General features: G+C 41.4%; 1 protein-coding gene across 7 annotated transcripts in view; it reads right to left on the reverse strand.

Moving 5' to 3' along the window:
* Nucleotides 1–20,798, reverse strand: part of VRK2 (VRK serine/threonine kinase 2) — a 96,969-nt gene that overhangs the window by 18,417 nt on the left and 57,754 nt on the right. For all 7 annotated transcript variants that reach the window (XM_073672399.1, XM_073672398.1, XM_073672403.1 and 4 more), the window contains exons 10-11: nt 16,411–16,469; nt 9,484–9,665 (exon numbers count right to left, since the gene is read on the reverse strand). In XM_073672399.1, coding sequence (XP_073528500.1) covers nt 9,484–9,665; nt 16,411–16,469 — 241 coding nt within the window. The remainder of the gene's footprint in view (nt 1–9,483; nt 9,666–16,410; nt 16,470–20,798) is intronic.

Raw genomic sequence — 20,798 nt, forward strand, 5'->3', positions numbered from 1 at the left:
GTGATGGTAAGTATGGTTTAATTTAGAACAATAAAGAATTGTGTCTTTATTTCAATTAAAGGACTTTATTCTGGGTGTTGTGTTTTTTTAAATACTTTACTAGAAATTCATGGTGGTCATGTCTAATATTGGCGTGACCCCATGAATTTCGGGCTTAGGGCCAGCTGATAATACCAAGCTGGCCTTAACCCCTTTATTACCCAGTGAGCCACCGCACCAGGGCCCTGGATGAGTTGGGTACAGCGCCAGAAGATGGTGCTTCTATGAACGCGCCATTTTCTGGGGCGGCTGCGGACTGCAATTTGCAGCGGGGGTGGCCCAGAAAGCTTGGGTCTCCCTGCGCTGCGGATTCCAGCCCCCAGCTGCCTAGTTGTATCTGGCTGGACACAAAAATAGGGCGAAGCCCCACATAATTTTTTTTTAATTATTTCATGAATTTCCTGAAATAATTAAAAAAAAATTGACGTGGGGCTTCGCACTATATTTGTGTCCAGCCAGGTACAGCAGGCAGGAACGGGCTGCCCCCAACCACCAGCTGCCTATTTGTACCTGGTTGGACACAACAATATAGGGAAGCCCTTTTTTCTTAATTATTCCATGAATTTCATGAAATAATTAAAAAAAACAAAACGTGGAGCTTCTCCCTATTTTTGTGTCCAGCCAGGTACAACTAGACAGCTGGGGGATGGAATCTGCAGCGCAGGGAGGCCCAAGCTTTCTGGGCCCCCCCCCCGCTGAAAATTGCAGTCTGCAGCCGCCCCGGAAAATGGCGCGTTCATAGAAGCTGGATGCTGTACCTGGCTGGCATACAAAAATATGGCGAAGCCCACGTCAAAAGTTTTGGGAAAAATTAATTAAAAAATAAATAATAATTTAGGGACTGCATCTTTATTAACTCCTCAAATGTCATTTAGTGTTAAAATAAAGGATTTATTTTAAAAAAAAATGGCGTGGGATCCCCCATAATTTTAGTCTCTAGCGGAGGTTAAGCAGACGGCTGGGGCAGATGTTTGAAGCCTGGGAAGGGGGTAAAACCCACGGAGCTTCCCAGGCTACTAATATCAGCCCCCAGCTGAATACCTAGCCTTTACTAGCTATTAAAATGGGGGACCCCCCCCAAAAAAAATGACGTGGGGTCCCCCCTATTTTAATAGCTAGCAAAGGCTAGGCAGACAGCTGGGGGCTGATATTAATAGCCCAGGAAGGGTGCCATGAATATTGGCCCCCTCCCAGGCTAGAAACACCAGCCGTCAGCCGCCCCAGAAATGGCGCATCCATAGGATGCGCCAATTCTGGCACTTAGCCTCGCTCTTCCACGCTGCCCTGGTGCGGTGGCAGGGGGTAATAGTGGTGGGGTTCATGTCAGCGCCAGCTGCCATGAAGCCCAGGTTAGTAATGATGGGCGTCTATAAGACACCCCCATTACTAACCTACAAAGTGTTAAAAAGAAAAAACACACTACACCCAGAAAAAAATAATTTATTTGAAATAAAACACACAATTTTATTTAATTCTTAGTTTACTAAAAATAATAGTTACCTGTCCACGTTCCTGCGCTGATCTCCCATGCACAGCTGTCACATCTGGAGATGGTGACAGCTGTCATGGCTGCTGTAAGCTCACGCTGCCGGGAACACGTCCGCTCCCGGCAGCGGGAGCCACTGACTGAGGTCACCGGAGTGCATTCAGGCAGCGCAGCTCCGGAGACCTCCTTTACGGCACTGCTGTACCGTGGGAATTTCTCACGATACAGCAGGGCCGTAAAGGAGCTAACCGGAGCAGCGCTGCCTGAACTCCGGTGAACCCTTACGGCCCCGTCATTCTAGCGGCGGCAGCGGTTCAGAGCGGTCACATTCTATGTGGCTGCTCTGAACTGGAGATCTTCGTGGGACACTCGTGGACTACTACGGAGGGGTAAGGATAAGGTTGTGGTTTATTATTTTATATTTTATTACAGGAGATCGATGGCTTCGGGGAATTAGGTGTCTAGGTGAGTATAGGTGTAGTTTTTTATTTTTTACTTTATTTTAGGTGGCGATCGGCGGGGACAGGTAATGTATGAACTAATTTATTGTAGGTAACCACTGGCCACCAGTGACATGTATTTAACATTTATTGGGGACACAGTAGGGCAATTTAAATAGCAGGATCAGGCTGATGGGAACTACTGCTCCCATCGAGCTGATCCTGCTGGCAGGAGTGGACGGGGGACAGACATAGGCCGATGGGAGTAGTAGTGTCACATCGGCCTATGTCTGCCTGCACGCACAGACACCGCGCACACCCGCACAAACATCGCACACACCCGCACACACACCCCGCACACACACCCCGCACAAACATCGCACACACACCCCGCACACACACTAATCATGACGGGTCTGGGAGGTGAGGCTGACCTGTGCGGCCGTGGGAAAGTTCATCTGAGTTCATGCAATGCAGTCAAGCATGAACTCACATGAACCCTCTGAGGGCACCGCGGCGACTTCAAATGAACAGCTGATCGGCATCACCTGATACCTCAGCTGTTCATTTGAAATAACCGGCGGGAAAGCGCAGCACAGAACGGGAAAGCCGGCGGTGAAGTCTTTTCACTGCCGGCTTCCCCGCCCGGGTCCTTCGCTCCTTGGTGCTGCGCTCCCCGCCCAGTCCTAATTTACGATTGGGATTGGAGGTGGCGAGGGGAGCGGAGGATCGGGGTGGGAGGCTGCGGGGAAGCAGTATGGGGCTGTGTGATTGTTTAAAAGCCGCCGGCTTTTAAACAATCAGGAGAATTCTCCCCCGCTGGGATGGCATTCTGATGACAGGCTGGATCGCGCTGCCATCCAACTTGTCATCCTTCACAGACACTGCAGAGCGCAGGCATTATGGGAACTTCCGATTCCGGTATCCGATATTGTAAAAGTATCGGAATTAAGTATCGGAATTCCGATACCGCGAATATCGGCCGATACCCGATATTACAGTATCGGAATGCTCAACACTAGTTATGAATCTATTGACCAGTAATTGCTATAAAGTTATTAGAAAATGAGAGTTTCTCGTCTTTAAAGAAGCACTCCCATTTATATTTAACGTGTGTATATAGTGTAATGTGAGTGTACTAATATACTCCCCTACTGACGCCTTCTCCAGCGTCCAGTGTAGTTTTGCTCCTCATCTCAGTGACGTCACCTGAATTCGGACACGTCGGCTCTTTCTATGCTCTATGCGTGAGCTGGAAGGCTCTTTACAATAGTAAAATCTATGAACCCTTGTTCTGACACTCCAGAGACTTAACTTTGTAAAAGTCACTTGCAGAGCGCAGCGTGACCACATGAGTCTGAAGAGTGATGATGTCACTAAGAAGAGGAGATGAACAATGCTGGACTCTGGAGAGAGCAGCAATAAATGAGTACATTAAAAGGGTACTCTGGGAAGATAAAAAAAAATGTACTGTCCCTTCCCTCAAACTATAAAGATGAGATGTCCAGTGCACTTCTATTATCTTTATAACACTTGTAATTCAGTGCAACAGGAGCTGCTCCTCCCTGCTCCCCCCTCCCATCTGGGACAATATGTCACACAAAGCTCCCCTCAGTGAGAAACAGCCAGTCAGAGGTGAGGTGGCTTGGCCTGCTCCCTGCTAGTAGCCCTGCAGTGAATATGACATCAGGGGGGTGGCTGCTACTAGAAGCCAGGGGGTAAACGGGAGGGGGAGGGGCAAGCCATGCCCCCTCATCTTGTGCTGCAGTGAAGGAGTCATTATTAGGGGGCTGGCTGATGCCACTAAAAGCCAGGAGCAGTCCACGCACCCTCTTCTCTGGCTTTTCGGGGAACTTCACACTGGTGTGTGACGTATTGTCCCAGACAGGAGGGAGGAGCAGTGAAGAGCAGCTCCTGTCGCACTGAATTACAAGTGTTATAAAGATAATAAAACTGCACTGGGCATCTAATCTTTATAGCGTATGAGGGCAGGGACAGTACAAAAATGTTTCATCTCCCCGGAGTACCCCTTTAAGACACTCAGACTTCATTACATGCACATATTACAAAGAAAAAAGTATATAGTTGGGAGTGCTTCTTTAAAATTATAAATACTGGAAATTACCCAAAAAATAACTATAAATTATTTCCTCAGTGTTGTCTTGTTTCTCTCTTAATTAATGTATAAATTTGGGCAACTGAGTATTATCATTCCCACTGTCCATGACATGTGAGCCTACACATGTGACGGTGAGAACTGTCGTTGAACAATGTACCAGACTGTAGGAACACTCAAGGAGAGTGGTGACATCCCAATTTATATACATTTTCCCAAGACACCGCAGAGTAATGACACACAGCAGAGTTTTACATAACCACACCAGTGCTGTCATTTCATAGGCAATACAGATGTTCGTTAAAACAGACGTCCGAAGAGGTGACTTCCCGTATAATCAGCTTGGCCAGCTGCGCTTTCACCCAATTTGACATATAGACACGTTACGTGCCTGTGCCCCATTTCCTGGTCATCAAATGGTAACTTTGGAAAGTGTCCTGTCCTGCGTGAATAATTGTTTCCCCAAACCCAATGTCAGACCCGGCAAAAGAGATTAAAAAAAAAAGAGCTGTTGCACAAAAGTTTTGAGCATTGAAACTTTTTCTCCTAGGAACAACCCAAATTTTTTAGTTATTTTGAAGCCATGTAAATGCAAAAAATGGGAAAGTTACGGTAGATCATTGCTATTATTTTGTAGATTTACACAAGAAATTACCAAGAGCAAAAGTATTTGTACTATACTAATTTATAGTGGCTTATACTTTCAGGCACAGTATTGAGAAGGACTGTTAGACACAATGAAAAAACATAATACAATATTATACTGTGAAGAATGGAGATTTTTTTTAAAAAAAGAAAAGAATAGAAGAATAGATCAAGTATAATTTGTCCACCAAAATGTTTAATGATATTGGCTGGGTTCAATCTTCTGATTTACAAGTATCGGACTTTAAGTCTCTCGCTACAATAAGATGTAATTGTATCATAAGAGAGAGGTGACAATCGGGAGATCATGCAAAAATTACATATTCTCAATGGTAGCTAATTAGCCATGCAAAGTCTCCTCAAACAGATATTCATTTCTATTAGGAATGATTACTATGCAAGCCTACAGATGTCAATACCACAGTCATTCAGATTCTTCTTCCCCTACTAATTGAAGGTTGTAAAGCTCCAGTGCCAAGGTTTCCTTCCAAAGAGCTAATTTATGACTAGAAGGATATTTTATGTCTTCAGTCGGAGCAGCTTAAAACACAGCAAATCAGAACCATCTGTGTACTGATGCTTGAATCACCGTTTATCTATCAGACCATTATTCTTGTTGCTTTGCACCCTGCGTTTTTGGCTGCCGCGCACGTCCCTGTGGCCAAATTTCATAAGATATATTAAAAATTTAAAGCATCTTGACCCTTCCACATTGCAAGTGCACGGGATAGAAATCGTCTCCTTTCTGAGCAAGATATGTCTGAAAAAGGTCACCGGCTGATGCTTTTAATTACGCTAAAGCAGCGAGGACAAAAAGAAAAGCGAGACATTGCCGTCTTCACTCCAAATGCTGCAAGTAATCAGGTAGTAATTCACATTAAACAGCAAATGTTTACATTCACCTACCACTTGGATATAGTTCATGATTTCGCCTAAAGTGTATTTAGAAGAAGCACAGTCTGTGGATCAGTAAATATTAACAGTGAACGCTACTTTTAGTCCTCAATCTGATCAAAGATTGGGCAGTTTTCCATTTTTCCATTTTTTTCTCGGGGGGGGGGGGGGGGGGTGGTTATATGCCAAAGGCTTTCATACATCTGCAGATAGAGTCCCTTTTACTTACCCCATGCCACTCCAGCGCTGGTTCTCCACTACTGCCCGCTTCTTTGTCATGTCTGCAGTGGTCACATCACAATGACATCATCGCTGAGCCCAATGATTGGCTGCAGCAGTCACTTGATGTCATCACTGCAGTTATATCAACAATGAATAGGGAAACCATTTACAAACACGATCGACCAATCAGAAGAAACGATACATAGTACAGCTGCATCTCACTAAATTTGAAAATCATCAAAAAGTTATTTTATTTCAGTTCTTCAATACAAAAAGTGAAACTCCTATATTATATATAGTCATTACACACAGAATGATCTATTTCAAGTGTTTATTTCTGTTAATGTTGATGATTACGGTTTACAGCCAATGAAAACACAAAAGTCATTATCTCAGTAAATTAGAATACTTCTAACAACAGCTTGAAAAATGTTTTTAAAATCCGAAATGTTGGTTTACTGAAATGTATGTTCAGTAAATGCACTCAATACTTGGTCAGGGCTCCTTTTGCATCAATTACTGCATCAATGCGGCGTGGCATGGAGGCGATCAGCCTGTGGCACTGCTGAGGGGTTATGGAAGCCCAGGTGGCTTTGATAGCAGTCTTCAGCTCGTCTGCATTGTTGGGTCTGGGGTCTCTCATCTTCCTCTTGAGAATACCCCATAGATTCTCTATAATAGATTCTCTATGGGGTTAAGGTCAGGCGAGTTTGCTGCCAATCAAGCACAGTGATACTGCTGTTTTTAAACCTGGTATTGGTACTTTTGGCAGTGTGGACAGGTGCCAAGTCCTGCTGGAGAATGAAATTTCCATCTCCAAAAAGCTTGTCGGCAGAGGGAAGCATGAAGGGCTCTAAAATGTCCTGGTAGATGGCTGCACTGACTTTGGTCTTGATAACACACAGTGGATCTACACCAGCAGATGACATGGCTCCCCAAACCATCACTGATTGTGGAAACTTCACACTAGACCTCAAGCAGCTTGGATTGTGGCCTCTCCACTCTTCCCCCAGACTCTGGGACCTTGATTTCCAAATGAAAATTGGAACTCTGGGACCTTGTGGAGTGTGTCAATGACTGCCTTCTGGACATCTGTCAAGTCAGCAGTCTTCACCATGATTGTGGAGCCTACTGAAACAGACTAATGGACCTTTTTAAACACATAGGAAGCCTTTGCAAGTGTTTGTTAATTATTCTAATTTACTGAGATAATGACTTTTTTGTTTTCATTTGCTGTAAGCCATAATCATCAACATTAACAGAAATAAACACTTGAAATAGATCACTCTGTTTGTAATGACTCTATATAATATATGAGTTTCACTTTTTGTATTGAAGAACTGAAATAAATTAACTTTTTGAGGATATTCTAAATTTAGTGAGATGCACCTGTAAGTAATGGTGACTCTGCCATCTTTACATCCAAGAAATCTTTAAAATAAAAACTTTAAAAATGAAAATCCCCTTCGAGTGTTGACATTTGGGCCCCTGTATAACCGCACTGGCCTTATATTTTTGCTTCACAGCTTTGCCTAATGCAGAAGTTGTAAGCTTTATGGAGGCTCAAAAGTCGGCACTGAAACCTGCCGCATGCAGCAAACAGGCAAGCGTCAGAGCGGCAAACAGCTTGCAAATGTAAGCACTCGTTGCCTAGGAGACCAGCCACCACTTGTGAACAAAAAAACACACTGTAGAATTAAAAATTCCTCCATTCTTGAGAACGGACAACAGGGATCCTAGTGTATAGTAGGTATAGAGTATTTTCCAAGCATTTTACAATTTTATCAAATGCCACCTCTTCCAGTAAGATAGAAACTTTTAGCCCTGGTCCCTTATTACAGCAATGTAAGTCTATTGTGCTACCATTCTGCCACTGGTAAACTCATCTCTAACAGTTACAGGGTTCGTACATACAACACTAGGACAGGTCATTGGTTGCTGAACAATGTAGTCACAAGTGTTGCAAGGCCGACCCCCCACTAGTACTCGGCTCCGCTGTGCGCTGACGCACGAGCCTCTGCCAAACAGTTTAGATGAGGTGCGGACTGTATTTACTGAAATAGAGAATTGGTGCCTTTCTCTGCATAGTACCCATTTGGAAGAGGTGCTTTGTAGAGAAAATGTTGAAAGTATTAGACGGCTGCCCAAGGGGTAAACCTCCACCTATTGACAAGTGATGGTGTATACTATTCATATACCCTCCCTTACAGAATTATGCAGAAAGTTATACTAAGGCTATTTTCAGCGGTTTTTTGTTATGCATTTTTTTAAATAAAATTTGCAGCTGCATTTTACAGTACCAGCAAAGTCTATGGGATTCCAGAAATCACATGCACACAGCTTGTTTTTTTTTTTATCAGGATTTTGTGCTTTGCAGGTTTTTTTGCAAAATAGAGCATGTCACTTCTCTCAGCATTTTTCACCCATTGAAAGTAATGGGAGGTGAAAAAAACGCTGAAAAAAGGCACCAAAAAACGCAGGTGTCAGGTTTTTCAGCAGTTTTTGTGCCAAAACCAGAGGGAGGTTTTTTTTTCACTGAACTTTATGTACATGCATAGAGACAAAATGAAAGTGAAAAAAACACTGCAAAAAAGCACCAAAAAACAAGCAAAAAAAGCAAGAAAAATCCTGAACACACTTCCTGGCAAGATATCAGGTTTTGCTGCAGAAAAAAAACTCAATATGTGAACATAGCCTAAAGGGCAGTGTTGGGATGTACACCTCTTGCATACATACACAGAACAGTAGTGCCCAAAAACTTCCAAGCACAGTATAACATGGCGCTAAAAAATTCAAAGGAGTATATTTGGCCCACGACACCAGGCGGGTCCCCGGAGTATATTTGGCCCTCGACGCTGGGTAGATTCCCAGCCCTGCATCGCACTTTCAACTATATCGGCATTCTGGATGCTGATACAGTGGAAAGCAATGATGGAAAAGGGATCTCCGCTCCCATCATTCCCCTTCTGCATCTGACGTCTCAGCGCAACGGGCGCAATGAATGATATCATTACAACGCACCCGCTGCACCGAGATGTGCAGAGGATCTCAAGACACCATAAAGAGACCGGAGCAGCGTGGGAACGGGCAGAGGAGAGTAGTTGTTTTTTTTTTGTTGTTTTTTTAATGTGGGGCCCATTATACTGAATGGAGCACTATGTGGGGGTTATTATACTGGAAGGAGCACTTTTTTGCCCATTATACTGTATGGAGAGCCGTGTGGGGATTACAGTTGGAGAATTATACTGTGATGGGGGTCACCATTCTTTTTTGGGGGGATTGAGGTACTAATATCGTGCATGTGGAGGATTTTACGGTGTTTGGGGGAACTTTTCTTGGCATCTTACTTTATTATTCAAGGTTTTTTTTATCATTTGTTATTACATATATAAAATAGGCAATTGGCCATGTGCTTTTTACTGCTGTTACATAACATATTATATTATTCCAATATTCTAAGATTTACTAATTAAAATGTACTTTGTTCATGGGACAACCCCTTTAAGTTTATTTCCATGTGAAAAAGTTAATTACATTTCATAAGGAAAAACTCTCAATTGTATACTTGCAATGTATTGAGAAGAGCGAACATCCTACCTTACCGTATCAGCATTACAGTATACGGATGTATATTTATGTACCTTTTTCCTAATTCCTGTAGACGATTTCTGCATGGATTGTACGTCCGAAATAATCAACGGAGAACTAAGACTTGTTCCCAAAGATTCCAGAGTCTTCAGGAAGATTCTTCTCAGGGCTGAATAATTTGGCTTCTCAGTGTACGCCAATACGGAAACTTCAGCCATGAACTTGGCCAGTTCTTCTGCAGATGCATACAACAGATTTGAGATTTAGTAGGTGTACTGAAATATAGGACATGAAAAGAAACAGTTGTACATTATAAAATGGGTCACTGCCCTTTACCCTTTCTTAAAAAAAAGAATAGTTGAAGAAAAATCAGGAAACTTTTTCTGGTTAGGAAGGATTTTTTTTTCAAATATAACTATTTTACAAACTTTATGACTTTGGGTAAGAAACCAAGAAAACCAGATGCAATTTATAATAAAACTTCCTGAAATACAGTTTTGATTTGAAGACTGGTGTGTGGTTTAAGACTGAAGGAAATAAAAAAAAATAAAATAGGAAACTACATAGAATCAAGGGAACATTACAGTAGAGTGACTGCTGCTTCCACAATTAGGCCAAATGTGTACATGACCGCCACGTTCCCGTGATAGGATCTATGCCGCCAGTGACTTGTGTCATAATAGGGGCCTGTTTTCTACTGTAACTGGGGCGGCCATAGTTGCCGGTTAAAAGTTCAAAAAAAAAAAAGGGAGGAATGTCTTCTTGGGGAACACACAGTGATATGTACAAAGACACAAAACTAATGACGACTTAAAAAATATTCGATGATACATCGCAACATAAACATGGAACCCAGTCTAACATTTTATTTTCGATTAAATTTTCAAATAAAAAAAAATTCAATTTTTTTTCTACAATTTAAACTGTTTTTGTTTCTTCGTTTGTAAAACAGCCCTACAGGTTACAAAAGACAATAAATCACCACGTGTAAAACAGCGACCTGTGTTTAGTCAAGTAGCCCAAGAACAAGACGGAAGCTCACCAAACTTTGACGCCTAAACTGTACATCTATCACAATGTTAGTTACTGGAAAAGTGAAGAATGCAAGCACAAGAAGAGAAAATCTATAGCCCTTCTGATTGAGAAAGTTCTGTGAGAGTAATCAAAGTGAAAAAGGAAAGTGGTGTGAGAGGTAATTTGGGGAGATGTTCACAGACAGGTAGAACATGTCCATACAATCAGGTTACCCTTCCCCCTGATGGTCAGAAGTCGTCTGCACAATTCTGGTGATCAAAGAATATGGGAACCTTGATGTAACCATGAAAAGTCAATGGAATCCTTTGAGATCATTTTCAAGAGGTGTTTAAAAGGATCAAGAAAAATCGGAAAACGTTATGTCAACTGTTGTTACAGGCTGCCACCATTATGTAGTTTGCTCTGCTTTTGGGGTATAGTCACTGCTGCTTTTTTGGTCCTCTTTATGGCACGGTTATAGATGCACCAGTAGATATGTGGCTGGTTCTGTTAAACTTTCATGCATTCTTCTGAATACAGAATTCAGCCATGTCTTCTGTTAGGCCAGGTTCACACGACCATACGCAAGTTTGTCTGTTTTTCATCTGGAAAAAAATGGCCTATTTTTTTTATCCATATAGTTTTCCGTATGCCACCCTTGTGTCCTTTTTTTACGTCCGTATGTCCATTTTGTACATCGGTGTGTCCGTTTTTAACATGAACAATTTAATAAATAATAAAGTTCAAATGTACCGGTAGTTTTCCATCTTTAGAATTGTAATGAACCCTTGAAAAATGCATGACCCAGGGCTGTGGAGTTGGAGTCGGTGTCCATTTTTTCATAAGAATTTGGGAAAGTTATGAAGTGTCCTATAAAGGTCTGTCCTATTCCTGATCTAAATGTCTTGACTTTTAGCTGAGATGAATCTGAGCTACAGTAAATTTATCACTTAAACATGAGCCATGTATGAGGGAGTCGGAGTCGTGGAGTCGGTGTCATGGAAATTGAAGAGTCTGAGTTGGAATCGGAGGTTTGGCTTACCGACTCCACAGCCCTGGCATGACCTACTGACAACTCATATGTGATCCAATTTAAACACATTCATTGACTTATAATGGGCGAGTCTGATGCAGAATATAGATCAAAGTAGTGGATGATGCTATTTTTTACATGCAGACTATCACACTGTGAAAAAAACCTTCATATGAACGACCACATTGACTTGTATTGGTCAGTGTGGTGTCCGTACGCGATCAGTTGTGCAGATGGACATTTAATACGTTCGTAAAAACCCCAGTAAAAACTCTGGTAACACCCACTTGGGTTAAAAGTTAACTCATTAGGATTGTCAATATCTCCACAACGGAGAGTTGAAATAAAGAAAAAAGAAATAACTTTTTATTCCTCTTTACAACTGCTATTATATAGTGTGTCCAGCTCAACATGAAAAATTTGGTAAAGTCCTCTTTAAGTGAAGTATGAAGCAGATTCATGAGCTGATACCAGGCAGAGGACGGATGTGTTCGGGTGCTTTGACATTGCGTTTAGTCACAAGCTTGGTAGCCCCGTCGAGGCTTTCATCCGAATCTCAGTTCCCCCCCAAAACAGGATTTAGACTTATGCGCCGACGGGGCCATAGACTATAAAAGGTGCCGGCAGAGTGCAAAATTTTCGGGCGTGTGCGCCTACTCGAGGCAGACACTGGAATGGTCCCCAAACTGCCAAGCTAGTCCTCCTGTGAAGCTCGGCTATTGCTCTTTCACTGCGAGAGCGGTCTTGGAGGGTTTTGGGATCTCACAACCTGGAAGTTCGGGCTAGTCTTTCTAGGTGGGGGAAGGCGGGGGATTTTCAGTTTAAAATAACATATAGACTGTTTTTTTCTTCTTTCCCTTTACTCCCTACAGACACATGAGATCATTAAAAGGTATTCCCATCTTGGACATTTATGGCATGTCCACATAAATGTCTGATACATAGGTTTAGGTCCCAGCAGTGCAACTCCTATCATGAGATCTGGATATTGTCTTTTGCAGCCAGGAGTAGAGACCTTTCTATTTCTGGAGGACCAGGACCCCGTGCCCAAGATAGGTGCATGACCCAGGGTTGGGATCCACATCTATCAAACATTTAGGACATATCATGTTATGTGTCAGATATGGGAATCAGGTCTGGCTTTGAAGGCTGCTATACATGTAGTATTACATGCCAGCTAATCAAATGAATGGCTGACCGTGTAAAAGATGGACAGGATGGATTCGCCAGTGAGATCTGTTCTTTGTTAATTTCCCTCTATACTCTGGCTTTATATATGAAGCCATTATAATGACCATGTAGCTTGATAACCCAATAGAGACCAAACGCCTGAGCTTTAACCCTGCGCCATTTTAAATTAGTGGCGCAGGATTATATATTCTGCTTATGCAATTTTGCAGAAGCAAGTCTAGTCCCCAGCTGTCACATACAGCCACAGACCCTGGGGAGAAGATAGAAGAGGTTATCACCATTTCCATCTTCTCTTTAGCTGGCATCATTGCCTTCAGTGAGAAATACACAGTGAGCAAAAACATTGACATTCCTAACGTTTTGGTAGCAGTAGTTTTCCACTAAATATGGGGTAGCACAACAAATTGTATAGTCCATTTTCTCCTATTACCCTAGCGAAAAGGAAATTTTGGGGCTAAAACAACATTTTTGCGGTAAAAATTTATTTTTTTATTTTCACGGCTTGATGTTCTAAAATTCTGTGAAGCACCTGTGGTTTCAAGGTGCTCACCTCACATATACAGTGGGTACAGAAAGTATTCAGACCCCTTTAAATTTTTCACGCTTTGTTTCATTGCAGCCATTTGGTAAATTCTAAAAAGTTCATTTTTTTTCTCATTAAAGTACACTCTGCACCCCATCTTGACTGAAAAAAAACAAATGTAGAAATTTTTGCAACTTTATTAAAAAAAAAAACGGAAATATCACATGGTCATAAGTATTCAGACCCTTTGCTCAGACACTCATATTTAAGTCACATGCTGTCCATTTCCTTGTGATCCTCCTTGAGATGGTTCTGCTCCTTCATTGGAGTCCAGCTGTGTTTAATTAAACTGATAGGACTTGATTTGGAAAGGTACACACCTGTCTATATAAGATCTCACAGCTCACAGTGCATGTCATACCAAATGAGAATCATGAGCTCAAAAGGAACTGCCCAAGGAGCTCAGACACAGAATTGTGGCAAGGCACAGATCTGGCCAAAGTTACAAAAGAATTTCTGCATTACTGAAGGTTCCTAAGAGCATAGTGGCCTCCATAATCCTTAAATGGAAGAAGTTTGGGACCACTACAAGTCTTCCTAGACCGGCCGTCCAGCCAAACTGAGCAATCGTGGGAGAAGAGCCTTGGTGAGAGAGGTAAAAAAAGAACCCCAAGATCACTGTGGCTGAGCTCCAGAGATGCAGTAGGGACATGGGAGAAAGTTCCACAAAGTTAACTATCACTGCAGCCCTCCACCAGTCGGGCCTTTATGGCAGAGTGGCCCAACGGAAACCTCTCCTCAGTGCAAGACATATGAAAGCCCACATAGAGTTTGCTCAAAAACACATGAAGGACTCCCAGACTATGAGAAATAAGATTCTCTGGTCTGATGAGACGAAGATAGAACTTTTTGGTGATAATTCTAAGCGGTATGTGTGGAGAAAACCAGGCACTGCTCATCACCTGCTGAATAAAATCCCAACAGTGAAACATGGTGGTGGCAGCATCATGCTATGGGGGTGTTTTTCAGCTTCAGGGACAGGACGACTGGTTGCAATTGAAGGAAACATGAATGCGGCCAAGTACGGAGATATCCTGGATGAAAACCTCTTCCTGAGTGCTCTGGACCTCAGACTTGGCCGAAGGTTCACCTTACAACAAGACAATGACCCTAAGCATACAGCCAAAATAACAAAGGAGTGGCTTCAGAACAACTCTGTAACCATTCTTGACTGGCCCAGCTAGAGCCCTGACCTAAACCCAATTGAGCATCTCTGGAGAGATCTGAAAATGGCTGTCCACCAATGTTCACCATCCAACCTGACGGAACTGGAGAGGATCTGCAAGGAAGAATGGCAGAGGATCCCCAAATCCAGGTGTGAAAACTTGTTGCATCATTCCCAAGAAGACTCATGGCTGTTCTAGCTCAAAAGGGTGCTTCTACTCAATACTGAGCAAAGAGTCTGAATACTTATGATCATGTGATATTTCAGGTTGTGTTTTTTAATAAATTGGCAAAAATTTCTACATTTCTGTTTTTTCAGTCAAGATGGGGTGCAGAGTGTACTTTAATGAGAAAAAAAATGAACGTTTTAGAATTTACCAAATGGCTGCGATGAATTTCAATTTTAAGGGGTCTGAATACTTTAAGTACAGTCCGTCCGTCCAGAAAGCGCAGCAGCACTCCATTACGGCCAAGATACATAAAAACAATAAAAAAAACATTTGATCTAAACGGTGTTCTTATTCAGTAAGCTGTACTTGTAAAAAATGGAGGTTATTAGCACATAAATTGGCCAATTAATGTGTGCCCATGAACTGCTGCAAGGTGATGTATATTCTATTCTACCAGCCCATTTAAATTGTAGGTGTTTTAGCCCAAGAGTGGCATGTAGGCAGAGTAGTACCCATCAGACGGTTCATGGGCACACATGAATTGGCCAATTTATGCGCTAATAACCTCCATTTTTTGCAAGTACAGCTTACTGAGTAATAACACAGTTTAGAGAAAATGTTTGTATTGTCTTTATGTATCTTGGCCATAATGGAGTGCTGCTGCGCTTTCTTTATATATATTGTGCAGTTTCTGCAGCTGGCACCTGTTCACACTTAGGATGTGCTGGCAAGACGTATATATATATTCCCCAATGATGTTTCAAGATTGCCTGAAAAGAATAAAATAATGTATATAAAAAAAATATTATTTACATATCTATATGTAATAAAACAGATGATATAACAAAAAAAACCTACGCACTATGTATCCACACGACCAAAATAACCAGTTGAATGAATTCTCTAGGTTACGTGAAATGAAATGTGAACAGTAAAAAATACAGGTAACTTTTTTCTATATTGGTCTCAAAAAATAGTTTTTGCAGCACTAACCACTGAGCCACCGTGCTACAGACACATTCTGGCCTGGTCACCAAAGGGTTAATGACCGCCCCCTCATTCAACTTTTGGAGAGAAAAAAAAAAACAAATCTACTGGTAATTTTATTTTAACTGGTCCAATGCTCCTTGATGGTAAAATAGGAAATGATTATTACACCGAAAACCAATAGAAACAAATTGCTGGAAGTGTTTAATCCAGTTTCATGGTGGGCTACAGAGCAGTCATATACTACTAGTGGGCGGGCGTACAATATATACAGTAGGATAGACCCGAACCTTTGTTTCTTGTCCTTAATTGTGACGATGATAGGCTTTTTTTTACTTTTGGTTATATGAGGAGATTTTTAAAGGTATCCCTATGTGACAAACGAGCAGCCCCGTTGGCAACAAAGATGTAAAATGACTTTGGCCCCAGAGGGCACTGTAATGTTTATTACATTACCATATGGCGGTACAAATTTCTATTTGCATATGAGTTTTTGGCATTCTGTGTGATTGGAAAACACAAATTAATGTATTACCGGGTGTTTATTGTGCGTCTGCACGCTTGAATGGAGCTTAACTATGGGATGTGGTTAGTTTTTAGCACTTCTGTTTCATCTTGATGTTTTCTTTCCTATTGAACAAAACCTGCTGGGGCTCATGTATCACCCCTGACCACGGCCGTAAGATTGCTGCACTATCAATAGGCCATTGTTACAGATCATTACGTACAGCACGGTCACATTCTTTGCATTAATGCCGCTTTCTAGTGAAGCAAAACATTGGGGCTTAAACACTCTGCATCACATCTTAAAGACAATGAGCGTTTGCTCTATACTTACCGCATCCATTTTCTTGACCAGTCCACTCAATGACAGAATGTGGAAGATCGTCCCATAGCCTACAAAGTGACAAGAACACACATCGAGAAGCAGATTTATTTCATGCAATACTGATTCTCATTAAATTTAACCCTTTAAAAAGGTCCAGACCATTTGCCTTTCCCCCATTTCCATCTTTCAAAAGCCACAACTTTCTTTTTATTGTACACTCGACATATCTATATGGGGGCATGTTCCATGCAGAGGACTGGAAAAAAACAACATACATTTATATATTATATATATATATATATATATATATATATTATATTATATATATATATACACACACACACACACACACACACACACACATTGCACTTCTGTAACATAGAGAACTGTAAATGATTAATAACTGCTGAGCAAATAAACAGATTGCAAACGGACCGCACACGGATGACAAGTGGGGAAAAAATTGTCTCACTTTTCTGGATGAAAATCTTTTTTTTTTTTTTTTTTTTTTTTATTATTATTACTTTTTTCTATACGCAAAAAAAAATAAAAAAGGGGGGTTCCCCCACATTGAAAAAGATGTCATATTAAATCAATATACAAAAATATTTTTACCTATTAAAAAAGGTGGAAATATATTTTGCATCTACATTTTTTTTTGTTCTTATTTCATTAATATATTCAGTTATACAAAAGAAAAGCCATTAGTATATAATCATTAATTTATATCCACCCAATCCTAGATGTAATTTTTTACTAATCTAGAAACACTGTAGAAAATAAACTCCCACCCAAAAAAAAATTGCCTGGAATCGTGTCAGTGATTGACTTTGACCTTTAAATGATTAAACTGCAGTGATCGGAGCAAGCTCAGGTCTCTGCTGTTACCGATACTCCACCAATATTGGACAGATGTAAATGTATCCACAAACCCTCATCCATGTCAGATCTGGGGCTGTTGCTCCCCGCTGTCTGAGAATACACGGCTTTCTTTATTCATTAGTATGAAAGTTGCTCAGTGCCCGTGTTCTGTAATGTTTGGAATTCCCAATGCGAATTAACGGGGGGCGCTGCACATGCGTGACCGCCTCTCTACTCCGGGCAGCGCAAACAGGGGTTTGCAAGAGATGCAGATCCTAATGCTGAGGCCTGTATCCATCATAGATTTATGGCTAAATAAGGTCAACTCCTACTGATCTAATCAGGTTTTTGCTGCATTTATAGCCACAATCAATGGATACGGAGGAATTAACTCCATACACCAAGAACAGGGGAGTAATATCTTCCAACAAGTGTGGGAGAAAAAGGAATTTGATTATAGACAAAAAGGATTGAAAAAGTAGAAAAAAAGTCAAAATGAAGCTCTATATACACAAGGATGCACAGTGCCACACCTAACACTGGCGACCCCTCTTTACATCCCGGGTAGAATAGAAGGGAAGTGTGCAAAAAAGAGTAGCCTGCCCCCAGTAAGGGCATGAGGGAAGCCCATTGCAATGGCCCCATAACAGCTGTAGGATCGTATGGAGTTACAGGCTTGTATATCTTAGCCTGTAGCATTTTTTTTTCCCTTCTGCCTTTAGTAACTATAATTTAACAGGAAAAGTTCCCTAATTTACAGCTTCCACAGACCCCGGGGCGAGGATGGGTGGAGGGGGAGACATTTTTCAAAAGTGCAAAGTATCAACACTATATTTTTTTTTCTTTACAGAGGAATAATGAAAAAAAAAAGTAACACTGCATTGTACAGAGAGCAGATGATGAGCGGCGGAGACATGATCGCTTGTGTAAGGGGATAGAAACTGTGAGGATATATATATATTTCCTTCATAAATAGATTTGGCAGTGGAATACGGTCAAGAGGTCTCCTATTAGTCTTTGCCAATATTCTTCCATCCTCTACAACTCTAGTATCCTCCTTGTACAAGAGATTAATATTGTGATTACAAAGCAAATGGAGGGTTTCTAAAACTGTCAGCCTTGGCACTGAACTGGTATATAAAATGGAGCGCTGTTTAAAGGGAATTGTTCAGTGTGTTCCGTTTTTGTGCGTTCTTTATCCTTTTCCAATGATATTCACTTTTATATTCATATATGCATTATTCATGGTAAGAGGCTTAAATTCATACATAATAAGAGCAAAGCAGAAGGAGTCGTTCGGATTCTTCTAACTCACTGCATTTAATGTTGAGATTACCATTTTTTAAAGCCATATAAACAACAATAGGAAAAAAGAAAAAAAAGGTTAAATCTTTCAAGTTTGGTCCCCTCTATAAATATTTCGACTTTCTGGACAAAGTACTTAAAAAATTAAAACTTCAAATTAACAATTTTTAAATGGCCCCTTCATCATTCCCTGCCCCAGTGTAGTATGTGAGGGGCAGAATTGTCTGAAATTACTGCTTAAGAGGACCGTAACTATGCTCATGTGGACCCCACTCTCAATAAGCAACTCTTCTACATTAGGGCAGGTGCAGACGGCCGTATTCTCGGTCCAAGTGCGATCCGACAAAACATCGAATCGCACTCGGATCAATGCTAGTCTATGAGGCCGTTCACATGACCGATTTTTCCCTCTGACAGTCTATCCAAGGAAAAAAAATAAAAAAATTGCAACATTCCAGAATTTGATTCGATATTCGGATTGCAATCAGCCATGCAAGTCAATGAGTGAGTTGGAAACATCGGACTGCACGCCGATAAACTGAGTGCAGTCCGATTTCCACAGATTGACAGAACGGAGAATTTTTTTCTCTATCTTCTCCTCATCTGAGAGAATCGGATCACACTCTGATTAGAGATTGATCAGAAAGTAATTTGCATAATTGGCCCGATTCTCTCGGATGAACAAGTCCGCGGCCGTCTGTGGAGTCAGATCCGTCCATTATACACTGTATCCTCCTTCCATGCCCATTTTCCTGTGTGTTCCCATTCTTGACTAAGTAATTTAATGGCAAAACAGAGCAACACATTTGGAAGACAACTATCATCATAATCATCTTCCACAGCCCCTCGCCCACCACATAGAAATGTTTATTAAAGGGGTTGTTTCCTTTCAGTCATTTCAATAATGTTCTGTCCTGGCTGCAGTTTGTTAAAAAAATAGCAAACAGTGCTGTACTCACAGTGTGGCAGCCAATCAGTGAGCCCATATAGGATGCCCCCTTCGGAGCCACTGTGTTCACCGATTGGCTGCTGCCTGCAGCAAATGCCGTGAATCGGGAGCACAGGCGGAGACTTATCGCTTACCCCAAGGATAGTCTACAGCCAGGTCCAATCATTGTCTGAAAGAGGACAACGCCTTTAATTAACTTTCCTTGAATGTTGTGTAATTCAGGTGACTTGCTTCTATCATTCTATAAGAAGCATTACTACCTTTAAAAATGTGGTGATTTCTTACTAAAATGCAGTGACTACAAGTATCGAGAAAGTTTCCAGAATATTTTTACACTTTTTCCAGAGGTCAAAAATGTTGGTTTTTCAAACAGAAAAAGCTTCGGGAATCGATCCTTCTTATTATGGTGTTTATTGGCGTTTTGTAATTCTGAGTGTTTTTTGCTGCCATTTTTTTGAATGTTTCCAGAGGCACTTTGTCGACATTTTTTCTGCGATTTTTGGGGCATTTTTTTTTATTGATTTTTTTAAATATTTTTGAATCCTATTAAGCAATGACTAAAAATACTTGAGATTTTTGTGGCAAGAAGGTTTACAAAAAAGACAGACACCTTGGCGTCTTTTAAGCCTTCCCATTAACATTTCTTGCAGAGCAAGTAGCGTCTTTCTAGCGGAAAACAACTGAAAAATGAATATTACGTCTGTTAAACACCTGGCGTCTTTGAAAGTCTGAAGCGTTCGAAAGATGCTCAGAAACCTAAAACATATGAACAGCAAGTTGTTTTTACAGTAAAAAAACATTCTTTTGAGAGCTTTTTCTGGCATTTTTTTTTTTAATGAACAGAGCCGCTGAAAAAAAATGCTGCAAAAACATGCAGTGTGAACATACCCTAAGGGCTCTTTCACACATCAGTGTCTCCAGTACATGAGGTGACAGTTTCCACACATATCGATGACACTGACAACAAATGAATGGGTCTGTGCACATGTCAATGTGTTTCCACGGACAGTGTATCCATGGGCAAAACACTGACATGTCCATTTTTTTTCCTCGCAGCACGGGCCGCAACACATATCCGGTACTGGAAAAAACAGTATCAGAGATGTCCGTATGCACCTGTGTGGCAACCGTGTGCCGCCCATGTGCCACATCAGGATCACACGTACCGGCGCCTGGGTATCAGCGGTACAGTTAGCGCTATTCCCAAGCGCCGGGCGCTGAACGCTGCCCTCATTATTGTCCCCTGCCGGCGCTGTGATCAGCACCAGTAGGAGACAATGTT

This window comes from Phyllobates terribilis, unplaced genomic scaffold (genome assembly GCF_046119375.1).
Source record: "Phyllobates terribilis strain yellow unplaced genomic scaffold, ASM4611937v1 Scaffold_3__8_contigs__length_932513732, whole genome shotgun sequence".
NCBI classification, from domain to species: Eukaryota; Metazoa; Chordata; class Amphibia; order Anura; family Dendrobatidae; genus Phyllobates; species Phyllobates terribilis.